Genomic DNA, 19,848 nt, shown 5'->3' with positions numbered 1-19,848 from the left:
CAGCCTTCATTGGGGCATATCTAACTAGCTCTGTTCTGTGAATACAGACAACCCCTGAGCCTAAACAACTACCTTGCACATATAAACCACTGTATATATGGAAGAACATGGCTGATTTAGAAAAAACGAATTACCAAAAAAAAGGGAAAAAATCCTCTATTTGTACTTCAGGATAACATTAGTTGACTGTCCTAGCTAAATCTCTAACTATGAAGTAATGAATTACTTCTAAACATATATTATCTTTCTTTTTTTTTTTTTTTTTTTTTTATGATAGTCATACAGAGAGAGAGAGAGAGGCAGAGACACAGGCAGAGGGAGAGGCAGGCTCCATGCACCAGGAGCCTGATGTGGGATTCGATCCCGGGTCTCCAGGATTGCACCCTGGGCCAAAGGCAGGCGCCAAACCGCTGCGCCACCCAGGGATCCCATATATTATCTTTCAGTATGCTTATCACTTACCACAAAGATCAGGTATTTTGCATTCTAGAGCAAGTAAAGAGACAGCAAGGAAGTAACAACTGACAATATTATATATCTTGCTACTTAGCACACCCATTTTTCTATACATTTGTGAAAAAGAATATACTATCTTTAAATTATTTCAGGTGAGAAGTGTCTGAAAAGAAAATCCGAAATGAGGCAACAACATTCATAAAAGCACATGGAAAAAAAAAACTCTCAAGAACAGACTTTATTTTTAACATAAAAGTTCTATTTTCTTGTGAGGCAGCAGTAAGTGTCAGATACAGGGAATACATAAGTACATAATAACAATATTTATCACCATTGGAAATGCTGTTTTTTTGGGGAGATTTTTGTTAGAAAAACAAAATTTAAAAAATTGCATTTTAAAAAGATTTACACAGCTTAAACAGATGAAAGATACAGACTTCAAAAAAACATAAATTATATTCTTCAACAGGATTGTATAAACAAAATATTGTTCAGGGCTGCTCTGCTTATCATTAATTTAAGCAGAGTAAAACTTAAACCTTAAAGTGCGAAGTATTCTTAGCTTTTTTAATGCAAATTCAGCACTTCCACTGGTCCAGTTTTGAGACATCAAAATTCCAAGCATTAAGGAATGAATCTTAAGTTAGAATAGTAAACTGAATTCAGTAATGGCGAGTTTTATTTCCTTTAACAGAAGAAAATCTTGACAACCCAGTCCTAATCTTGGACATACAGAAGGCTATAAATTCTGCCATTTTTTAACATATCTCTTTTCCGGTAAAAGCCAGCCATTAAAAAGAAAAAAAAAAGGGAAAAAAAACCCCTTTCTTGTTGCCAGTTATTCCACAGTTAGCAATAGCACCTTCTAAAAGGCTGATTTGGCTTATCATAAGTGTAAGAAATATTTTAAACAAAATGAAGACTCTAGTTCAAAATAATTTTGGCATCCATGCTCATCATATTAACCAAAGAGCAGAACAGATATTTTAAAAATATAATTGCTAACAAAAGCCATGACAAGTAATAGACTTAGTCATGATCAGAAACAATAAATTTCTATGTTTTCATCATCACAAGGAAGAAGTCAAGAGAAATAACTTAAACTTAAGACAAAGTAAATAATCAGAGAATAGCTCGTTTTGCCAAAATATACATGCCACCTATTTCTTTTACTGCAATGGAAGTAAATTTATTTAAAACTTTAAAAAAAATTTAAATTATATTCCCATTGAAGCTATTCTAATTTATCTTCTGTACAGTTTTCTACAGAATAGCAAGATAATTATGGAATGTAATTTTAGAAAATATTCTCTTGAAAGTAGATCCATTTTTTTTTTTTTTAATCAGCCATCTGTGAACTAAGGGTTAAGCAAAAGAGCTGAATGGACCTATGGTTAATATTTTTTCAAGACTGCAATAAAGCTCATATGCTTAAAAATTAGCCCTTTGGCACTGGCAGTTAGAGTTGTTTGTACCTTGTACCTTTTTGTCTTTCAAATCTCAGGCTCTATTTCTCCCAAACCCAAGGGATATGTTTGGTTGCCATACAATTAATTTACCTGCAAATTCACATTCTCCTTACAACCAAATGTTTAAAAGTTCCACTTATAAGACTATGTAAATTATAACTTTTAAACTTGTTCTCCCATTCTAGTTTTAAATTACTTTAGATTAAGGATATAGGACACTCTACAGAAAGATGTGAATTATACAAATATGCACAACAGAGTAAAAGGAAAAACGGTTTATAAAGTGGCATTTTAGTTACAAAATACCCTTGTCATTTACAGGAATCGACAGAAGAAAGTAAGTGTAAGATAAAGAAAAAACCCACAGATTTAATGGAATTCAAGTAATCCAAAAACTGAGGGTTTTAAACTTCCTCCTCCTACCATTCATACCAACTCACCTGATGAGTTTTACCTTTTCTTCTGTACTTTTGATAGAGCAGTTCTCAGTGGTGAAATGGTAAAGTCAAGACACATAACAACAAATAAGGCAAAGAATCAAGGTTCTTCTCAAAAAACCAACCAACCAGAAAATTTAGACCCTGAATAACTGAGTTTTAGTGATTTAGAAGCCACAATGTACTATAAATCCACGTAAGCTAGTTTTGGATGGAGAAATTACCAAAATTCATCAGTGCTACCAACTGAAACCTGACAAACTTATTCTAAGGTCTGAATTTATCTAATCTGCCTAAATACATCTCCATCTTAAACTTCACAGGGCATAATTTTAATTAGTTAGATGTTTTAAAGGTGCATGAGTATAAGAAGTCCTTTCAGAAGATTTATTGCTACCACTAGGTTTCTTCTGATGGTATATGTCTGAACAAACTGACGTATTAACCTTCTAAACTGTATCCCTTTTACAAGTATTTAAATTTCTCCCTATATGTATAGGAATATTAAATTATTGCATCATAGGTAGTATATGAAGATCTTAGAAGGATGCTTTTTATCAATTACTGTTTGCTGAAACTCATTTTAAAAAAGAGCTGCTCCTTAATTTCACTACCATATACACAAACATGAAATACTGTTGTCATGTGATACTGGCAGTGACTGTATTAAGATGAGCCTAAATCCAAAACTGTATGGATTTTTCAAAGATTCCTGTTGTTTAATATGCTCCAAAGCTCTCCTGGCCAGTCTTCCCCACTGTGTAGAATGCTGGAGGGAAAACTAGCAAAATCTATAAGCAACATATCTCAGTGCCAACCACCATAAAGAAAATGTCAGTCGCAAGACTCTGTGACTACGGAATGCTATTCAATGGATTACACTCCTGGCAAACTACTAACCCTGACCAAATCCACAAGACAACAACATCACAAAAGCAAAGGAGGAAATCCATGCACAGTTATTTTAGGACCTCTTGGAACTATGATACAGTGATGATAAAGGGAGATCATGTGGCAAGTATTTTGTAAAAAACCAAGGGGGCTCTTTACTCCTAGCTAGCAATCAACACTGGGTAATTTCCTTTTGGCTCACTGACTTTTAAACCAAGTTCCAATGATGGGTGAGAACATATTAAAGCACTTGTTTCCAGACTATAACTTTTCTGACCACATGGTGAAATGTGTACAGGTGTAGTGAAGAAAACAGCAGTTTTACAAGTATTTCACCCAAAGCACAAACTTCTGACACCAAAAAACATAAATCACATAATGTACTAATATTTAATATTGCTTTTTATCTCATTATATATTTGTCCAATGCATTTACCTATCAATTCTTGTTTGGGAGAAGAACATAGTCATGAGATTAAGATTGCTGGGAAAATGTCAACAATCCCTTTGGTCCCAAAGCTGAAAACAGCTGAGAAAAGCACACATCTAGAAAGGGAAACAAGAAACAAGAGGCCACCAAAGAATCTTTGAACATCCTGTTTGCTACGTTTCAGAAAATGTAACATTGGTATTATAAAATAGTCATTTTCATATAAAAGATGGTTCTTGCAGCATCATTCATGTCTCCCTTCAGGAATTAGGTTTGCAGAGATTAGTTTTTTTTTTAAAAAAGAAGTTTAATTTGAAAACAAAAAAACAATGATATTGGCCCTCCAAAAGTAAAGAGTGAGACCTTTCTTGTTTCAACCAGTGCTTTAAGAAAAAGCAGGCTAAGCAATGAGGGAGCAAAGCCATCAGAGGGCACTGCCTTCTTCCAGAAGTCATACTGTGACATGTCACCCTGGAAAGCTGGAGCATACCACAGCCAACTGGGAGCTCGCGATGCCATCACAATGAAATGATCTGAGGAGGTTCTCAGTTGCCCAGAAAAATGGCCACACACCCCTGTGACCTACCCTTCAGCTTCCTCAATTGGTTCTGGTGGTGGGAGTAGAGAGGCCGATGGCATGACTGTACTCGTTCCTCGAGAGACCCGGTCTTGCTCTGTGTTTGTGGACAGGGAGGCCACAGCAATAGGCTGCAACAGAGTGGTTGTCATGCCAGTGGTAACTGTCAGACTGTGACCAGAGCCCTTGAGGGTAAGATCTGGTGTGGGAAGGAGTGGCTTGAGGATGCTGACGAGGCAGAAGGCAGAGCCGCTTTTAGGAATGAAATTCACCTTGTTTTTGTCAGGACAGTAAAAGGCTGGGATTTCATGAAGCTGTTTTGGCCTAGGCACAGAACAGACAACCCAGAAGTTTTAAGTCACAGAACAATGGAAGTTAAGTTCTTTTATTATTTTTTTTCTAAACAGATAACTCAGAGATACATGAATATAAAACTCAGGTTATATCAAAAGTTTCAAATGCTCTGGGCCAAAATGGAATTAGACACATAATTCAAAATATGTATCTTAGAATGCCAAAAGGACATCATACGTCTTTGCTGCTTTCAATTCCCTGGAGAGCCTCATGCACCATACAGGTGACTCAGGCTGGTGACCACTGCATCTCACTGAGGTCTAAGACACCCATTATAAAGAACTTCCTAAAGCAAAAGAAATTCTACATGTTTAAAGACAAAAATATGTTCCACTTACTACAGTTTTTCCAAAGCCTGTACTATTTTGAAGGGAGAAGGCAAGTCTTTTGCTAAATTCCATGACTGCACGACAAAACTTTGGTAGGCATGAGTTATCTCTTCAAGTGTGCTTAAAAACCTCTTTGACTGAAACTTTTTTTGTTTTTTAGTTAACCATGATGGTTTTCTGAGAAACATAATAGAAATGTAAAATAAAAATAAAAATAATGGTATTCTATGAAAATAAAGATATTAAAAAATTAAATTGTTAAAGTAACATGGAAGTGCCACAAAATTAAAAAGAAATTAAGGTGGGAGAGCCTAAGTAAATCAAGATTCAAGTGGGAAAAGGTAATATGATCATATGATAAAAGTATGGTGCTCAGCTCTCCTAATGAAATTCAAAAAATTAAAATTTAAGTGTGCCAAGTCTGCAACAGATTCTGGGGCCCCAAAAATGAAACAATCTACAAGAAGATAGATTAACCATGTAGTTCATGGGGGGAGGAAGATACTGGGAATGGAACAAATCCCATTTGTAATGTCTTCTGCACTTCAAACATTAATCACCCAAGTTATGAATTACTTCAAGCATCCCTAATCTTTGCCACACAGCACAAAAAAGGTCAGGAGCTCCTGTAAAGGTCTGATAGATGTGATAAAAATGGCTTATATAAGGTTTAGAGGTAGCACAGGGGAGTGGATAACCTGTGGCACAGAGGAAGAGGGAAAATTTGCTAGAAAGAAGGCTTACAAGGGAAGTAATATCTGAAATTAAGATATCAGAAATTAATAAACAGACCTGTGGAATGGGTGGGGGAAAGAAAGCTCCAAGTAGACAATGCTTTTGGTGGGTAGATTTTATTAATAGTGCCTACTACCCAAGGACAGCTTTGACAAATACAGTAATTTAAGAACAAAGAAATTATTTAACTGATGGTTTACTTTGCACTGTTCTAATATATGATGGAAACGTCCAGTAATTTTAGAGTGACAAGTGTATTTGGATAGATTAGTGATAAGAAGGGTACACGATTCTCTATTTTTACTATACAAGAGTATGGTTTTCAATTCCTTGAAGAGGACAGGATGTTGAGTTTAGGATTCTATAATTAAATAATACTTGAATTTTCTTTTGAAGGTGGAATTATTAGAAGTAACTTTCATTCTTATTTTAGGGAAAAAAGGCCAATCAATTTTTATACCCTCCTCCAAATGAGGCCTAGATTTTTAGTTAATTAATTTCTTTGAGGCTATCTTGTTTAAAATTACTTAACTTCTTTACTGCTTTCATTAAACTAGATCACACAGAAGATAATATAAGCAGTAATAACTTATCCAAATAGCACCAAGATCAAGAAACAAAACCTTACCAGTTAAAAGCACCAACCTCCTCCACCACAAACAAACAAAACAACCCACAACAAAACAAAACACCTTCCTTTGTCTTCTCTCTTCCAGATCCACCCCAACCTAGCAAGAGGAATCACCTCTAACATTTTTCTAGAAGAATACTACCTAAGAAATGTATTATCCACTGGTGTATGACCCATAAATACCTAGGCAAACAGAAGCTACAAGTACTAATACTAATTCAAAGCTTTCTTCAAAACTAAATAACCATAAATAGAAAAAAATCTCATAACTAATTTTAAATTTTTACTTTTCCTTAAAAAGTTATTCCAAAAGGATTTTTTATCAAAAATGGATATCACTGTTTGAGAGCTTTCTGAAAAACTGATGGATGGGCTGAATAGTAACTCTTGGTATTCTTATACTGATGCAAGGAATTCTTTCCTGCCTTTTTTAAAAGGCCTGTGTAATTTTTTTAATGCAGGCATAAATTATCAGCAAAGACAATGGTGGGTCCAACTTACTTCTAATCGAAAGAAGAGAGAGAGAAGGAGGGCCATGTTGTATTTTTAATAATACCTCTATACTGCAAAGAGGCCATAATATCTAGGAATCTAAGGTAACTAAAAGCCAAGGAATTCATTAGTTTGGAGGAAGAAATAGCATATTTGACTTCCTTTTAAAAAAAGACTAAGCGCAGATGGCATGGCTATGGTATGTTTCGTTTCACAAAGAACATAGAGACTGAAAGAAGTACAAAATGTGGTTTAAATTCTGGGTCTTAATTCAACCATCTATTTCCTTTCAGGTAAATAAACAGATATTTCTAGAAACCAGAGCCTTCACCCCACTCCAATCCCCAGTTCAGATCAGAGTTATTTCCTTTAAACCAGAAGTTAAGAGTTAAAGAGAAAAGTATTCTTCAAAGAATGATTAAATAAGCTTAAAATTTTTAGATTAGGACCAGTAATCTATCTTTGTTTGTTGCTGCTGTGCCTAGTGGGTTTTGCTCTCATTTGGACAGAGGTAGGGCAAAAAAGACTAATTTTTTTAGACTTTGAGTAATTTGTTTTATTGGTAGAAAATTAAAATTACCTCTAAGGAATCCACTCTTGGGTTACTGCTGTTAATTTGTTTTTGAAACATAATGAAAATGCTTAAAATAGAATAAGTTTTTGTATGCTACACATCTTTTATATCAGTATAATTTATAACAAACTATGTACATTTTAAAAAGAGTTAAGTCACCTTCTAATAATAGATGGATGTGCCATAAAACATATAATATGTTACGGTTTACCTTCTATTTCTTTGATCTAGCTATCCATCCATACACATACACACACACACACACACACACACACACACACACTTCTAACCATTCTTTCCTCCCTTTAGATGCAAATAATGTAGCTCAGGTATTAAGTCCTGAGACATTTTCCAAATGCAAGAGTTTACAGCAGATACCATAGGACACCAACCTACACAACAAATATTCACTCAAGTCACTTATAAAAAGAATGCAAACTGCTTTTGAACCAATCAACAATTTCTCTGCATTTGGGCAATTTTAAAAAAGATTTTATTTATTCAGAGGGAGAAGAGAAAAGAGAGAGAGAGGGAGAGTGAGCAAGGGTGGGAGAAGGGGCAGAGGGAGAGAAAATCCAAAGCAGACTTCATGCTGAGTATGAGCCCGACTCGGCTGATCCCAAGACAAGATGACCTAAGCCAAAATCAAGAATCGGGTGCTTAACTGACTGAGCCACCCAGGCATCCCTGTATTTGGGCAATTTTAACTACCAATGAGTAAATAAAAATGCTCAACTCCAAAAAGGTCCATTTGATTTTTACTTAATAGAATGATTCCATATCTTAAGAACTCTCATGGAAAAGCCTAGGCCAGCACCTGCAAATTGGGCATAAAAAATGTGAGGTATTTGTTAAAGATCCACAGTCCAGGTCCTACCTCCATATTTATGCATTAGGCTTGAGATGGGGCCTGGGAATCTGCAGTTTCAACTCATATCCTAGACGATTATGATTTAGGAAGTCCATGAAGCAGAGCTAGAGAAATTTTGCTTAAATTCTCAGCTAGCACCAGTCAGGCTTTTAGACTAACATAGTAGGCATGGGAAGGTGGGAGGAAGCAGTTGCTAACACAGTTTTCACTTACTGTCATAAAAGCAGATAGGAGACTGACAGCTGGGATTTCCTAGTATAGAAATTGAGGGAATTTAAAAACAATGTTCTTTGTGCAGCAAAATTATTCAATGTTTAGGTTAAAAGAAGCACTGACAGGAGGAGCACATGGAAGAACAAAAGGATACCATATTTCAAAATGACTCCAAGATGTTCATAATGGAGGAAGATCAATTTCATGAGTCAGTCAAGATTGGACAACCTACACATTGTGTTCCAGGTTTCACAGGAGAGGAAATGCAAGAAGGATGACTCTTAGACATGCAGCCATAGTGATATTGGAAGGTGAGGGCCCAGTACTACCATCTACACTTACCAGTACTACCACTACCATTACCAAATAATGCTCATTACACCTACTTTGCTGTCTCATACATGTCTATAATCCTGAAGCCATCACTTATAAAGCAAGGAGCCATGGCTACTGAAAATACTAAGGCTAATCTTAAGCAAATTTTGAGTCTAAAACTATAGTACTTCACCAGATGACCAGCCAACAGGAATATGAGCATAGGAGATCATATACCAACAGTACTAGACAATGTTTAAAATCCTACTTCTTACATTATCTTCATCACAGTAACATTATTCTACAAAGTAATACAATTCTATTTCCTATACTAACAGACAAAATACTTCTAATACTGTTTAAAGAACTAGAGACCAAAAATACATAAAAACTGAGGGGAATTCAATTCTTGAAAAAAAGAAACCACACTAGATGAGATCTGTGGTCTACCTTGCATAAAAATACTGCTAAATTCAATGTGTGATATTGACTGTACACAGATTCAAAAGTAATAGCCACAGATGACACATTGGGGACAAGTGAGGAAATATGAAAAGCAACTGGGTATTAGTTGATATTAGCGTTGCTGTTAATTTTATTTGGTGTGATAATGATATTATGGTTATAGAAGAGTACTATGCTTACTTTTAGGAAACAAATGTTAAATTCTAATTACCATTAAAGTGTCATGATGTCTGCAACTTATTTCCAGAAACTTCAGCAAAGAAACTACCCACCACTATGCCAGACAAAGCACATGTTAACAAAATATTTATTCCAGAATCCAGGTTGTGAATATATGGGTGATCACCATACTATTCAACTTACTTGAAAATTTTCATAATAGAAGTTATTTGGAGGGATACTTACGAGCATTCCTCAAAGACTTTGACCCTTTCACAGCCCTCAGGAGGTTCCCTTTTGAACATATAACTGTTGTTAGGTTTTGGTGAGGTTGCATATTTGGGCAAAGGAGAGTTGTTCCCATTCTCTGCAAAAAATAGCATGCTGGATTACTAAGAAATACTACTCTATAAATGCAGTCATACTATATTTAATTGCTCATGGCCTCCCTCCACACTATGAACTACTTGAGGGTAAGAAGAGTGTTTATTCATCAACATCACCTCCCAAGATCTAACACAATACCTGTTAAAGAGGAGAAAATTAATGTTTGCTAAATAAATGCATAAACAAAAATTTTTTTTCCACTTACAATTACTATAGCTCAGGCTGTATCACTTAATCCATGGCCCTTCACACTGATATCTTGCTCCCTTTTTCTGTTATATACCCAGCAAACAGACTCCAATGCCAGTTCCTTTTTTCTAGTACACTTAACTAAGCTGGTTCTTCACTGGCTGCCTAACATTCACTCTTGGCCTGCCCTTCAGAATTTCTCAATTTGATTTCTCTGCTTCTCTGGTTACAATCCCTGCTCCAGGTCGTCAGGAGTCTTCTATGCACTGTACGCCAAAGACTTCCTTTTGCCTATGAACTTCTCCATACCTGAAGAAGTCCATCTCTATTCATCTGCCAAAATTTCCTTCAAAGTCTAGCTCAAACTTTTGAAATCTCTTCAAATTAACCCTAACAAACAAAATACTTCTTCGCTCTGGTATTTCTGTTCAGTGTTGATATTCTCAGTTCCACTACATTAAAATTCCTGATATCTAAGTGTTCTAAATTTTCTTTTTTTATTTTTATTTATTTATTTATTTATTTACTTACTTACTTATTTATTTTTTAAGTGTTCTAAATTTTCAGTGTGACTATGTCAACTAAGTCCTACGTTTTTTGTAGGCAGTAGCGCTGTGGCCTTATTTTCTTAGAAATTTCAAAAAACTAACCAGTCCCATCTCTTAAAGTCAAATAAACCATTACACAAAATTCATGGAGTTTCAACTCGTTACTGAAAAATAGAAAGTACGGCAAATTTTAATAACCATGTTTTTTAAAGGAGGTGTGTATGTGTTACATTTGATTGAGTACTAAGTACCAGGAGCCGTGCTAAATGGTCTGCATTTACTATTCCTTTTAATCCGAACAATAAGTCTAAATAGTAGTTAATTATGCAGATTCCTGATAAGAAACACACAACCCAACCAAAGGATTTAATTCTGTGAGTGTCAGACTTGGGTACACATTGGGAGCATCAAAAACTCTTGGAACTTGTATCTCAACCCACGGGGGGTTGTGATATAATTGGTGGAGGGTGCTGGCCTGGAGTATCCATATTTTATTTAATTTAGAAGCTGGTAAAAAAAAAAAAAAAAGGTCCAAATAATAACATTTACAACTGCCATAGATAGCTTTAACTGACATCTTCAGGAACTCTTAAGATTCTCTGCACTTGTTACAGTCTCAGTAATTTAGGTGATTGATGGTGATGGTCAATTGTAACTTTTTAGGACATTCAACACTCTTGTAAGAGGTTTGAAATAAATGATTACTGAACTCACTGCAGAATTTACAAATATATTATTGCCCTCAAGTACACACAGTACCTTGGGTTAGGCTAACAAAATATTGCCCCAATATAGACAGATGACAGGTCATGTTTGTTTTAAAAAGCAAAGCAAGAGAGGGGCAGCCTGGGTAGCTCAGTGGTTTAGTGCCACCTTCAGCCCAGGGCATGATCCTGGAGATCTGGGATGGAGTCCCACATCAAGTTTCCTGCATGAAGTCTGCTTCTCCCTCTGCCTGTGTCTCTGCCTCTCTCTCTCTTTCTGTGTGTCTCTCATGAATAAATAAATAAAATCTTAAAAAAATTAATAAAAGGCAAGAGAGAACAAAGTGCTTTTTAAGACAAATGTCCATTTATACCAAAAGAATGTCTCTCACTAATAAGGAACTTGCATTAACAAGTGAAGAAAAAGAAAAATGACAAACAAAAGTCGACCCAACTAGGGATCTCTGGGTGGCGCAGTGGTTTGGCGTCTGCCTTTGGCCCAGGGCGCGATCCTGGAGACCCAGGATCGAATCCCACGTCGGACTCCCGGTGCATGGAGCCTGCTTCTCCCTCTGCCTGTGTCTCTGCCTCTCTCTCTTTCTCTCTCTCTCTCTGTGACTATCATAAATAAATTAAAAAAAAAAATTAAAAACAAAACAAAACAAAAGTCGACCCAACTAGACCCACCCAACTAGACCATCACTTGAGCACTATAGTAAAACTGTTCTGCACTTAAATTTTTAAAAATCTATGTTAAGAATGCATGTCAAAGTAATTACGTTAGTGGCCTTAAGTGTGTCTGTTCTATTACAAAATGAATAGAATGAATGATACAGTAGGTAGTACTCCTTTATCTGGTAACAAGTCCCTCCTCCATTGTACCTTTATCCCTGGGGTCAACAAGCAGGTCATCAGCTGAACAAGGGCTCTCTTCGCTACCTTCATTTGAGATGGTGAGGAAGGATGTGGGCGACACAGACTGAGAGCGGCTGCTGTCATTGCTTCCCCTGTCGGCACCCCCGGGGGTCTGCGTGTCAATGCTGCGTGTGCTGCTACTTCTCTGTACCAGCGGGGGAGGTGCACGATGGCCATCTGGAATATCTTGTGGCTGTTATAAAATTTTTAAAACATGTGTATTTATCATCAATTTTGAAATTCACCAGAAATGCACCTAATATCAACCTTCCCCTATTGTTCCAGATGACTCACAGGTCAGAAATGCCCCACTTATTAGGTCTAACGAGAAAAAAGCCTTTGTGTTGCACCATCAGTGACATTCCTGTCTAATGTGACTGCCCTACTGAACACTGAGCAGCAAATGCAAAGACTGTATTCCTAGGGTTAGTCACAGGACAGGTGGTCAATGTTGCTGAATGATAAATTTCAATGAATTAGTTATCATGTTCTAAATATTTTTAAAATTGTCAAGTACTGCCATGGTAAAAGAGAAAGGAGGAATCTAGGCATAACACTAGGTTCCATATTAGAAGAGAAGGTCATCCAATATATGAACTAGTGATACCTGATGACAGGTCCTGTTACCTTCTCCCCTGCCTACATCTCCCTGAGAAAGATTTTCCAAAGATACCTTCCTAAATAAGGGAAACGTTAATGGTAGCAATGGTTTTTATAGGGGGAAATCAAGGAGAACATTTAGAGGAAATCTTGTGTGGCTCACTTAATAGGAAAACCAGCTCCCCATACACCTTTGGTTCATTTATCTTTATTATTTCAGGGGGTTACTCCCATCATGCAGTATATGGACAAGAGGGTGTGGGAAGTTGTGTCTCCTCCAAGCTAAACCAACCTTTAATCTTCACAGAGAGGATCTTAAGCATCAATAAAATACTACTTCAAACTCCCCAATTCCTCTTTCACTGAAGAATGAAAGCTTAAATATACTCTGTGACATGCTTTTAAATATAAATAGGAAATTTTCTCACTGTGTCTTATGTATGAATCATTCTTATGTCTTATGTGCATTATAGGTAAGCAGAACTGCACTTCATGATCATAAAGTCAACCAAATAGTACTTCACAATCAAACAATAGGGAACAAGTAGATTCATGTTTAGAAAGTATTTGAAGTCACATCCCTCCCTCCCCAACAAATGTGCAATCTAAATTTTGTTACATGGAGTTATAGTAAATGAGAAGTGTTATCACCTGTCTAATGATTTTTAAATATGGATAAACAAAAGTAGTTTCTGTTCAAGGATCTAAACTTAAGTCATATCAGTTGTCTCTATGAGATGCAAAGAAATGAAAACTTTTCATTCACTTGCCAAGGTCAAAGTTTTCCAAAAGAGACAAATTTTCATTCTCTCTCAACGAGAAGGAAGAAACCTAAGTAAATATGGAAAATGAAATTATAACTTTAATTAGAACAGTTAACGTGAAAGGACAATTTTAAGATACAAGATTACTTACTATAAGTTGTTCTTCCTTTTCTCCAGTCTCTTTAATTATTATTTCAATCTCCTGATTCAATCCTTCCACACTATTCCGGAACCGGGAGCCTGTTGATTTAGTGATGGGAATTACTGGAATAAGTGCACTCTTTGGAACAGGAGCCTGAAGGAAAAAAAAAAAAAAAAACAGTAGAGGAGAGAAAAGAGAGTTTTAATATGTTACCTTTTAATTTTCCGGTTTGAAGCATAATTCCTGCTGACCTGAATAACTCTGAAATATATCAAAATTTAGTTTATAGGCCTCACAAAAAGCATGAGTAATCAAACACTCCTTGGTATACACAAAACATAATTTAAAGTAAAAACTTCAGACTATCAAGGTAGAATTTCAGAAGTTTATTCACAACTATGAAGACTGTAAAGAGAGTAGGGATAAAGGAAAATATTAAAAGAATGTCAATTCCAGAAATTCTTCTAGGACTGTAACAGAGTTCAGAGTTTTAGAACGTAACTTAAAAGTCTTCTAGTGCCCCAATTACCTAAACTCCAGGAAAGAAAATTTTCAAAAGGTGATTTATCAAAGACATATATATTTTGTTTGGAAAAAACAAAATCAGTTCCAAAGTCCACATACAACGGCGAGAATGCAGAAATGAGAAGAACTTGCCTGTGAAATTTATTTATTCTTCCACTGTGATGATTTTAATATGTTTTGTTAAGGAAAGAAAATGATATAATTCATTTTTCTCTTTTGCCACTGGCACAGTATTATTTTTGAAAAGAAATAACTGATTACATAATTAAAGGATATTACATAGTTTCCTGACAAGATACTTGAAGTAAAATATGAAACAAAAATTATAAAGGTATCTGCTAAAGTTAACAGCAACAGTGTGCCAGAAGATCATTCTGCATATTGTCCTGCTATCTAGTAAAGAAATATAATTAACCCATCCTACATTTAGGGAGGTTTCTTTGAAAAACCTCTTTCAGGGGAAGATGGGCAAGGAGACAAAGGTAATAGGGCCTCCAATCATCACTAGTTCCCATTCAATGGGTATAAGCCTGTTGTCTGATATAAAACTAACTTAGTGTTAAACCTGCATTTCTCCTCTTTCATTCCTGCTCACCTTTATAAAAATTTTTTTTCTAAAAATAAGCATAACACAACAATCCCTGGAAAAGGCAAGTCTCTGTCCTTGGAAAATTTGTGAGAAAAATGCCAAGAGGATGCTTCAATCTGGAGCAAAGAAGGGATGGAAGTGAAAAGGGAATAAATATGAGAAACTTCAGGGTATGGAGAGAAGATTGGGGAACAGAGGGACTAGAAAGGGGGGAAGTCAGAAGATACTACTAGAAGATAATGATACTTGAAAAAGACTGTGAAAAGACAAAGTATTTTAAGAATAAAATACATAATAGGGAGAACACAAAATAAAAGTTGTAGCTACTGTTTACTGAGCATCCATCCACTGTGGGCCAGACACCACATGTCCTCTCATTTCATTGTCAGGACCACTCTCTCTGAGGTGGGTTGCAGTGTTTCTCGTGTTCCGTGCAGAGAAAGTGAGAGTTGGGGGCCCAAGAGTAAGCAATGTTGCCTCTTAGGCATCTCCTTACTGCCACTGCCTAAAATAGAGTCTGGATCAGACATGATGCTTGTTCAACAAGGCTAGTGCTATGAACTGAAAGTCTGCATCCTCCTTTTAAAATTCCTGTGCTGAAGCTCTAACCCCAATGTGGCTATTACTTGGAGATGGGGGCTATAAGGAAATAATTAAGGTAACATAAGAATGGGGACCTGATCTAATATAAGAAAGGAAATAGTGAGGTGACAGGAAACGGATTCCGACTAAGACAGTTAGAGGTTAAAGAAATCTATAGCTCAACTAGTCTGGAGTGGAGAGTGTATTAGAGCATTTCTATCACACACTCATCCTACCTATAACTAAACACTTCCTGCCTCAACAAATAATGGCAGAAAACTGGTACAGACCAAGAAAGATCTCAGGGGTTAGTATATATTCACAAATAGATTTTTTTTTAAACTCTTAAGCTTAATTTTCTTTTCTCAATGTCACAAACAAAACAAATAGCTTGCACTGGATGCCATTTTCAGGGCACTCCCAGATATGTATTTGGTTTAAAACTGTTAAGTTACAGAATTGAAGAAGGAGAATAGAAAGAGAAGATGCTCTGACAAGATTTTTATAAAATGTTGACCCTCTTGGATTTTTTTTTTTAAGATTTTGTTTATTTATTCATGAGAGACACACAAAGAGAAGCAGAGAAACAGGCAGAGGGAGAAGCAGGCTCCATGCAGGGAGCCCGATGTGGGACTTGATCCAGGACTCCAGGATCACACCCTGAGCCAAGGCAGATGCTGAAACCACTGAACCACCCAGGCGTCCCCCTTCTTGGATTGTAGAACCATAAATATCTTAAAAACAGAAAGCTTAAGGTTTCTGTCTGTTACGTTGGGATATGCACATACATAGAAACCTACCAGTGTCATAACCAACTACACCTGGTTACTGCTTGTCAAAGTAGCTAAGAAGTCATGCTCTACATAGCTGGTAAGTTTTTCTCAAATATAGTCTAAATAGCAAGTATTTACCAATAGTTTAATCTATTTAAAGCAAGGGAAAAAAAAAAAGAAGGAAAAGAAAAAAACTGCCTAAGGTTCACACAGCATTTTAGGTAAATGAAGCAAAGGTTCAACTATAATTAATTTAACTAGTTACAGGATTATAGGAAAAATAATCCACTAAAACTGCTTGGGAAAGATTTTCCTCATTTAAACATACTATTGTTGTTCCAGAAATAGAAGGTAATAGGCCTCTGGTTTTATTCCTCACATAAACCATACTCTAAAATATCTTTTAAAAAAAATCCTTATAATTAAACTTCCATGTTTCATTTCAGGGACTCTTAAGGAATTTTACATGCATGTGGCATATAATTTTTCTCTACCTATATGTTTCTGTAATAAAATCTGTACTTCTAAATATAAATCAATATATGCAAATATGAGTTATATTAACTGAGAGATCATCTTTAGACAGCTCTGAAAGATTAAAAGTTCACTGTACTAAGGTAAAATCTCCCTGTCCTTTGGAAACATCAAGAACAAGATCTCCTATTTTCTCAGTTTTGTTTCTTTTTCTTCAAATCAGAGTATTTTCCAATCAATTAAGGGTTTTAATTAGATGAATCACCATTTTAAAGTTTTCTTTTTCCATTTACATTCTCCATACGTCTATATACATTACAGTTTATTTTTATTTTTTTTTTTTTAAATATTTTTTTTTTTTTAAATTTTTATTTATTTATGATAGTCACAGAGAGAGAGAGAGGCAGAGACACAGGCAGAGGGAGAAGCAGGCTCCATGCTCCGGGAGCCCGATGTGGGATTCGATCCCCGGTCTCCAGGATCACGCCCTGGGCCAAAGGCAGGCGCCAAACCGCTGCGCCACCCAGGGATCCCTACATTACAGTTTAAACATCAAATTCTGCCTGAGGTGGGGTGGCTCAGTCAGTTAAAGCATCTGCCTTCAGCTTGGGTCATCTCAGGGTTCGGGAACTGAGCCCTTCATTGGGCTCCCCGTTCAGCAGAAAGTCTGCTTCTCGCTCGCTCTCCCTCTCCCACCCACCCCACTCGTTCTCTAATAAATAAAGTCTTTAAAAAAAAAAAGAACAATATCAAATTCTGTCTAAAATCAGAGTTAGCCAACAAAGAAGAAAAGCAAAAGGTTTGGCCAATACTGTATCTTCTAAGACCAATCTATATTAAAACTTAATACCTGTTTCAAAGTGTGGGGGATAAGACGGTGTACAACACAGAGTTAGAAAAGATAGGAATATCCACTGAAGCAGTAGAAGAATAGAGAGAAGAAATACAGATTTCAATTTTCAAAGAAATAAAAATATGCCTTGAGAGGCAAGTAGGATAGAAAAAGATCTGTTCAGCAATTCAACAGAGATCTATGAGAGAAATATGTGCCAGAACATAACAAATATGAGCCCAACATAACAAAAGGGAGGGGAAAACTGATGCTTAGAATAGAAAAAAGAAAAAAAAAAGAAAAAGGAGGAGGAGGGAAAAACATTAGAATACATCAGAAAAAAAAGCTTTCCTATCTTAAGGACTTGAACTGGGGCTTCCACAAGGCCCTGATCCCTTCTGTCCTGTCACTATGACTTTAGTTCTGTCCTTCAGAAATCACTGTCTCTCATCTGGAACCCACCTCTTAGTTCTAAACTGCAGCTAGGCTCTTTAATAAAGGATGCAGCAGAAATACCTACTCTTGATTTCTAAGTGGCAAAATCTTTAAAAATTTAAGAATAGCAATCACATCCCAGACTGGCATATGAAGATTCCAGTACAGAGCAGCAATTTTCATTTTTAAAGTACAATGCTCATTCCTCAGATAAAAATTATATATAAATATAATTTATATATATTATAAATTAATTTATGTGGTTGTGAAGATGCTGGCATCTCCCACTCTCCTGTTACTAACATCTGATTCTCATCCCCAAACAATTCTGAAATGTTTTGGCTATATTTTCTAATGAAAGTATTCTTGAAATGCTCCTTAAGAATATGACATTTTAAGCATCTGAGGGCTTTGTCAGTTTTGGAAACCAATGAAATGTGAAAGACTGTCTTCTAAGAAACTTTGCAGCATTTATTCCTCATAACAAATAATTGCCCCTTGAATTTCCAGGGAAAGAACCACTCAAAAAAGTATGTGAGAATTCTTCTCTAACTATAATAAATCCATTGTAAGCACAAGAAAAAGACCTTTTGTTAACTAGTGGTTATAATCTATACTATTATCAGAAAAGCAATACTGTCCTTTGATTGTTAAGAAATAATAAAGGAGGGGATCCCTGGGTGGCTCAGCGGTTTAGCGTCTGCCTTCATCCAGGATCGTGATCCTGGAGTCCCAGGATCGAGTCCCGCATCGGACTCCCTGGAGCCTGCTTCTCCTTCAGCCTGTGTCTCCGCCTCTCTCTTTGTGTGTGTTTCTCTCATGAGTAAATAAAATAAAATAAAATAAAATAAAATAAAATAAAATAAAATAAAATAAAATAAATAAAAACTAAAGGAATTTCCCCAGTAAAAGTAATTTACATATCATGAAATACAAACAAAAAATTGTAATAACTTGGAAAGCCTGTCAAAAGAAAAATCAAAGATCCCTCCCCCAAAATATTCAAACTTCTGAATCAAATAATGGGAAAACTATGCCCTAGAAAAGTAAAAATACATGAAAAAGCTTTAAGCACACAGACACTGGACCCAATTAAATGGTCGAAATTTGGGAAATGCTCTACAGAATCTGAAATATTAAAAATGTTCCTGAAGCATCTGTAATAACTAACATTTTTCCATGCTAAATACCAAAAAACAAATATAAAGGAAATATGGTATGATCTCGACATGGAATGCAAAGAAAAAAATACAGAAGAAAATGTCTTTAAGAGGATGACACTATGGATGATTTTTTTCTATTTTATTTTTTAAAAAATAACACCTTTATTAAGATAGAATTTTTCTATTTGGTATTTTTTGCTTCTAAAATTTCTGTGACTGGGATCCCGGGGTGGCGCAGTGGTTTGGCGCCTGCCTTTGGCCCAGGGCGCGATCCTGGAGACCCGGGATCGAATCCCACATCAGGCTCCCGGTGCATGGAGCCTGCTTCTCCCTCTGCCTGTGTCTCTGCTTCTCTATGTCTATCATGAATAAATAAATAAAATCTTAAAAAAAAAAAAAAGATTTAAAATTTCTGTGACAAGCATAAAAATACTTTTAATAATAAAAGTTTAGGGGAGCTTGACTGGCTCAGTCAATAAAGCATGCAGCTCTTGATTTTGCAGTCATGAGTTTGAGCCCCATGCTGGGTGTAGAGATTACTTAAAAAAATAAATATAAATATAAAAACAAAATAAAATGTAGCCCAAATTTTTTAAAAAATAAAGCTTTAAAAGATAAGTTCAGGGCAGCCCCGGTGGCTCAGTGGTTTAGTGCCACCTGCAGCCTGGGGTGTGATCCTGGAGACCCAGGATCGAGTCCCACGTCAGGCTCCCTGCACAGAGCCTGCTTCTCCCTCTGTCTGTGTCTCTGCTTCTCTCTCTCTCTCTGAATAAATAAAAATAAAATAAAATAAAGTCTTTAAAAAAAAAAAAAGATAAGTTCAATAAA

The 19,848-nt window shown here is 36.0% G+C and overlaps 1 protein-coding gene across 2 annotated transcripts in view; it reads right to left on the bottom strand.

Annotated features, from left to right (window-relative positions):
• Nucleotides 1-679: 679 nt before the first annotated feature.
• The window catches only part of FAM117B (family with sequence similarity 117 member B), an 80,758-nt gene continuing 61,589 nt past the window's right edge, over nt 680-19,848 (bottom strand). The window contains exons 5-8 of one of the 2 annotated variants that reach the window (XM_041737635.1): nt 13,657-13,800; nt 12,109-12,334; nt 9,645-9,765; nt 680-4,584 (exon numbers count right to left, since the gene is read on the bottom strand). In XM_041737635.1, the coding sequence (XP_041593569.1) occupies nt 4,266-4,584; nt 9,645-9,765; nt 12,109-12,334; nt 13,657-13,800 (810 nt within the window). In that variant the 3' untranslated portion in view covers nt 680-4,265. The remainder of the gene's footprint in view (nt 4,585-9,644; nt 9,766-12,108; nt 12,335-13,656; nt 13,801-19,848) is intronic. The other variant, XM_041737636.1, reaches the window with a different exon arrangement.

The sequence above is a fragment of the Vulpes lagopus genome, chromosome 22 (assembly GCF_018345385.1).
Source record: "Vulpes lagopus strain Blue_001 chromosome 22, ASM1834538v1, whole genome shotgun sequence".
NCBI classification, from domain to species: Eukaryota; Metazoa; Chordata; class Mammalia; order Carnivora; family Canidae; genus Vulpes; species Vulpes lagopus.
Note: the sequence above shows the minus strand (reverse complement) of the source record. Positions and strands in the feature narration are given on the sequence as shown.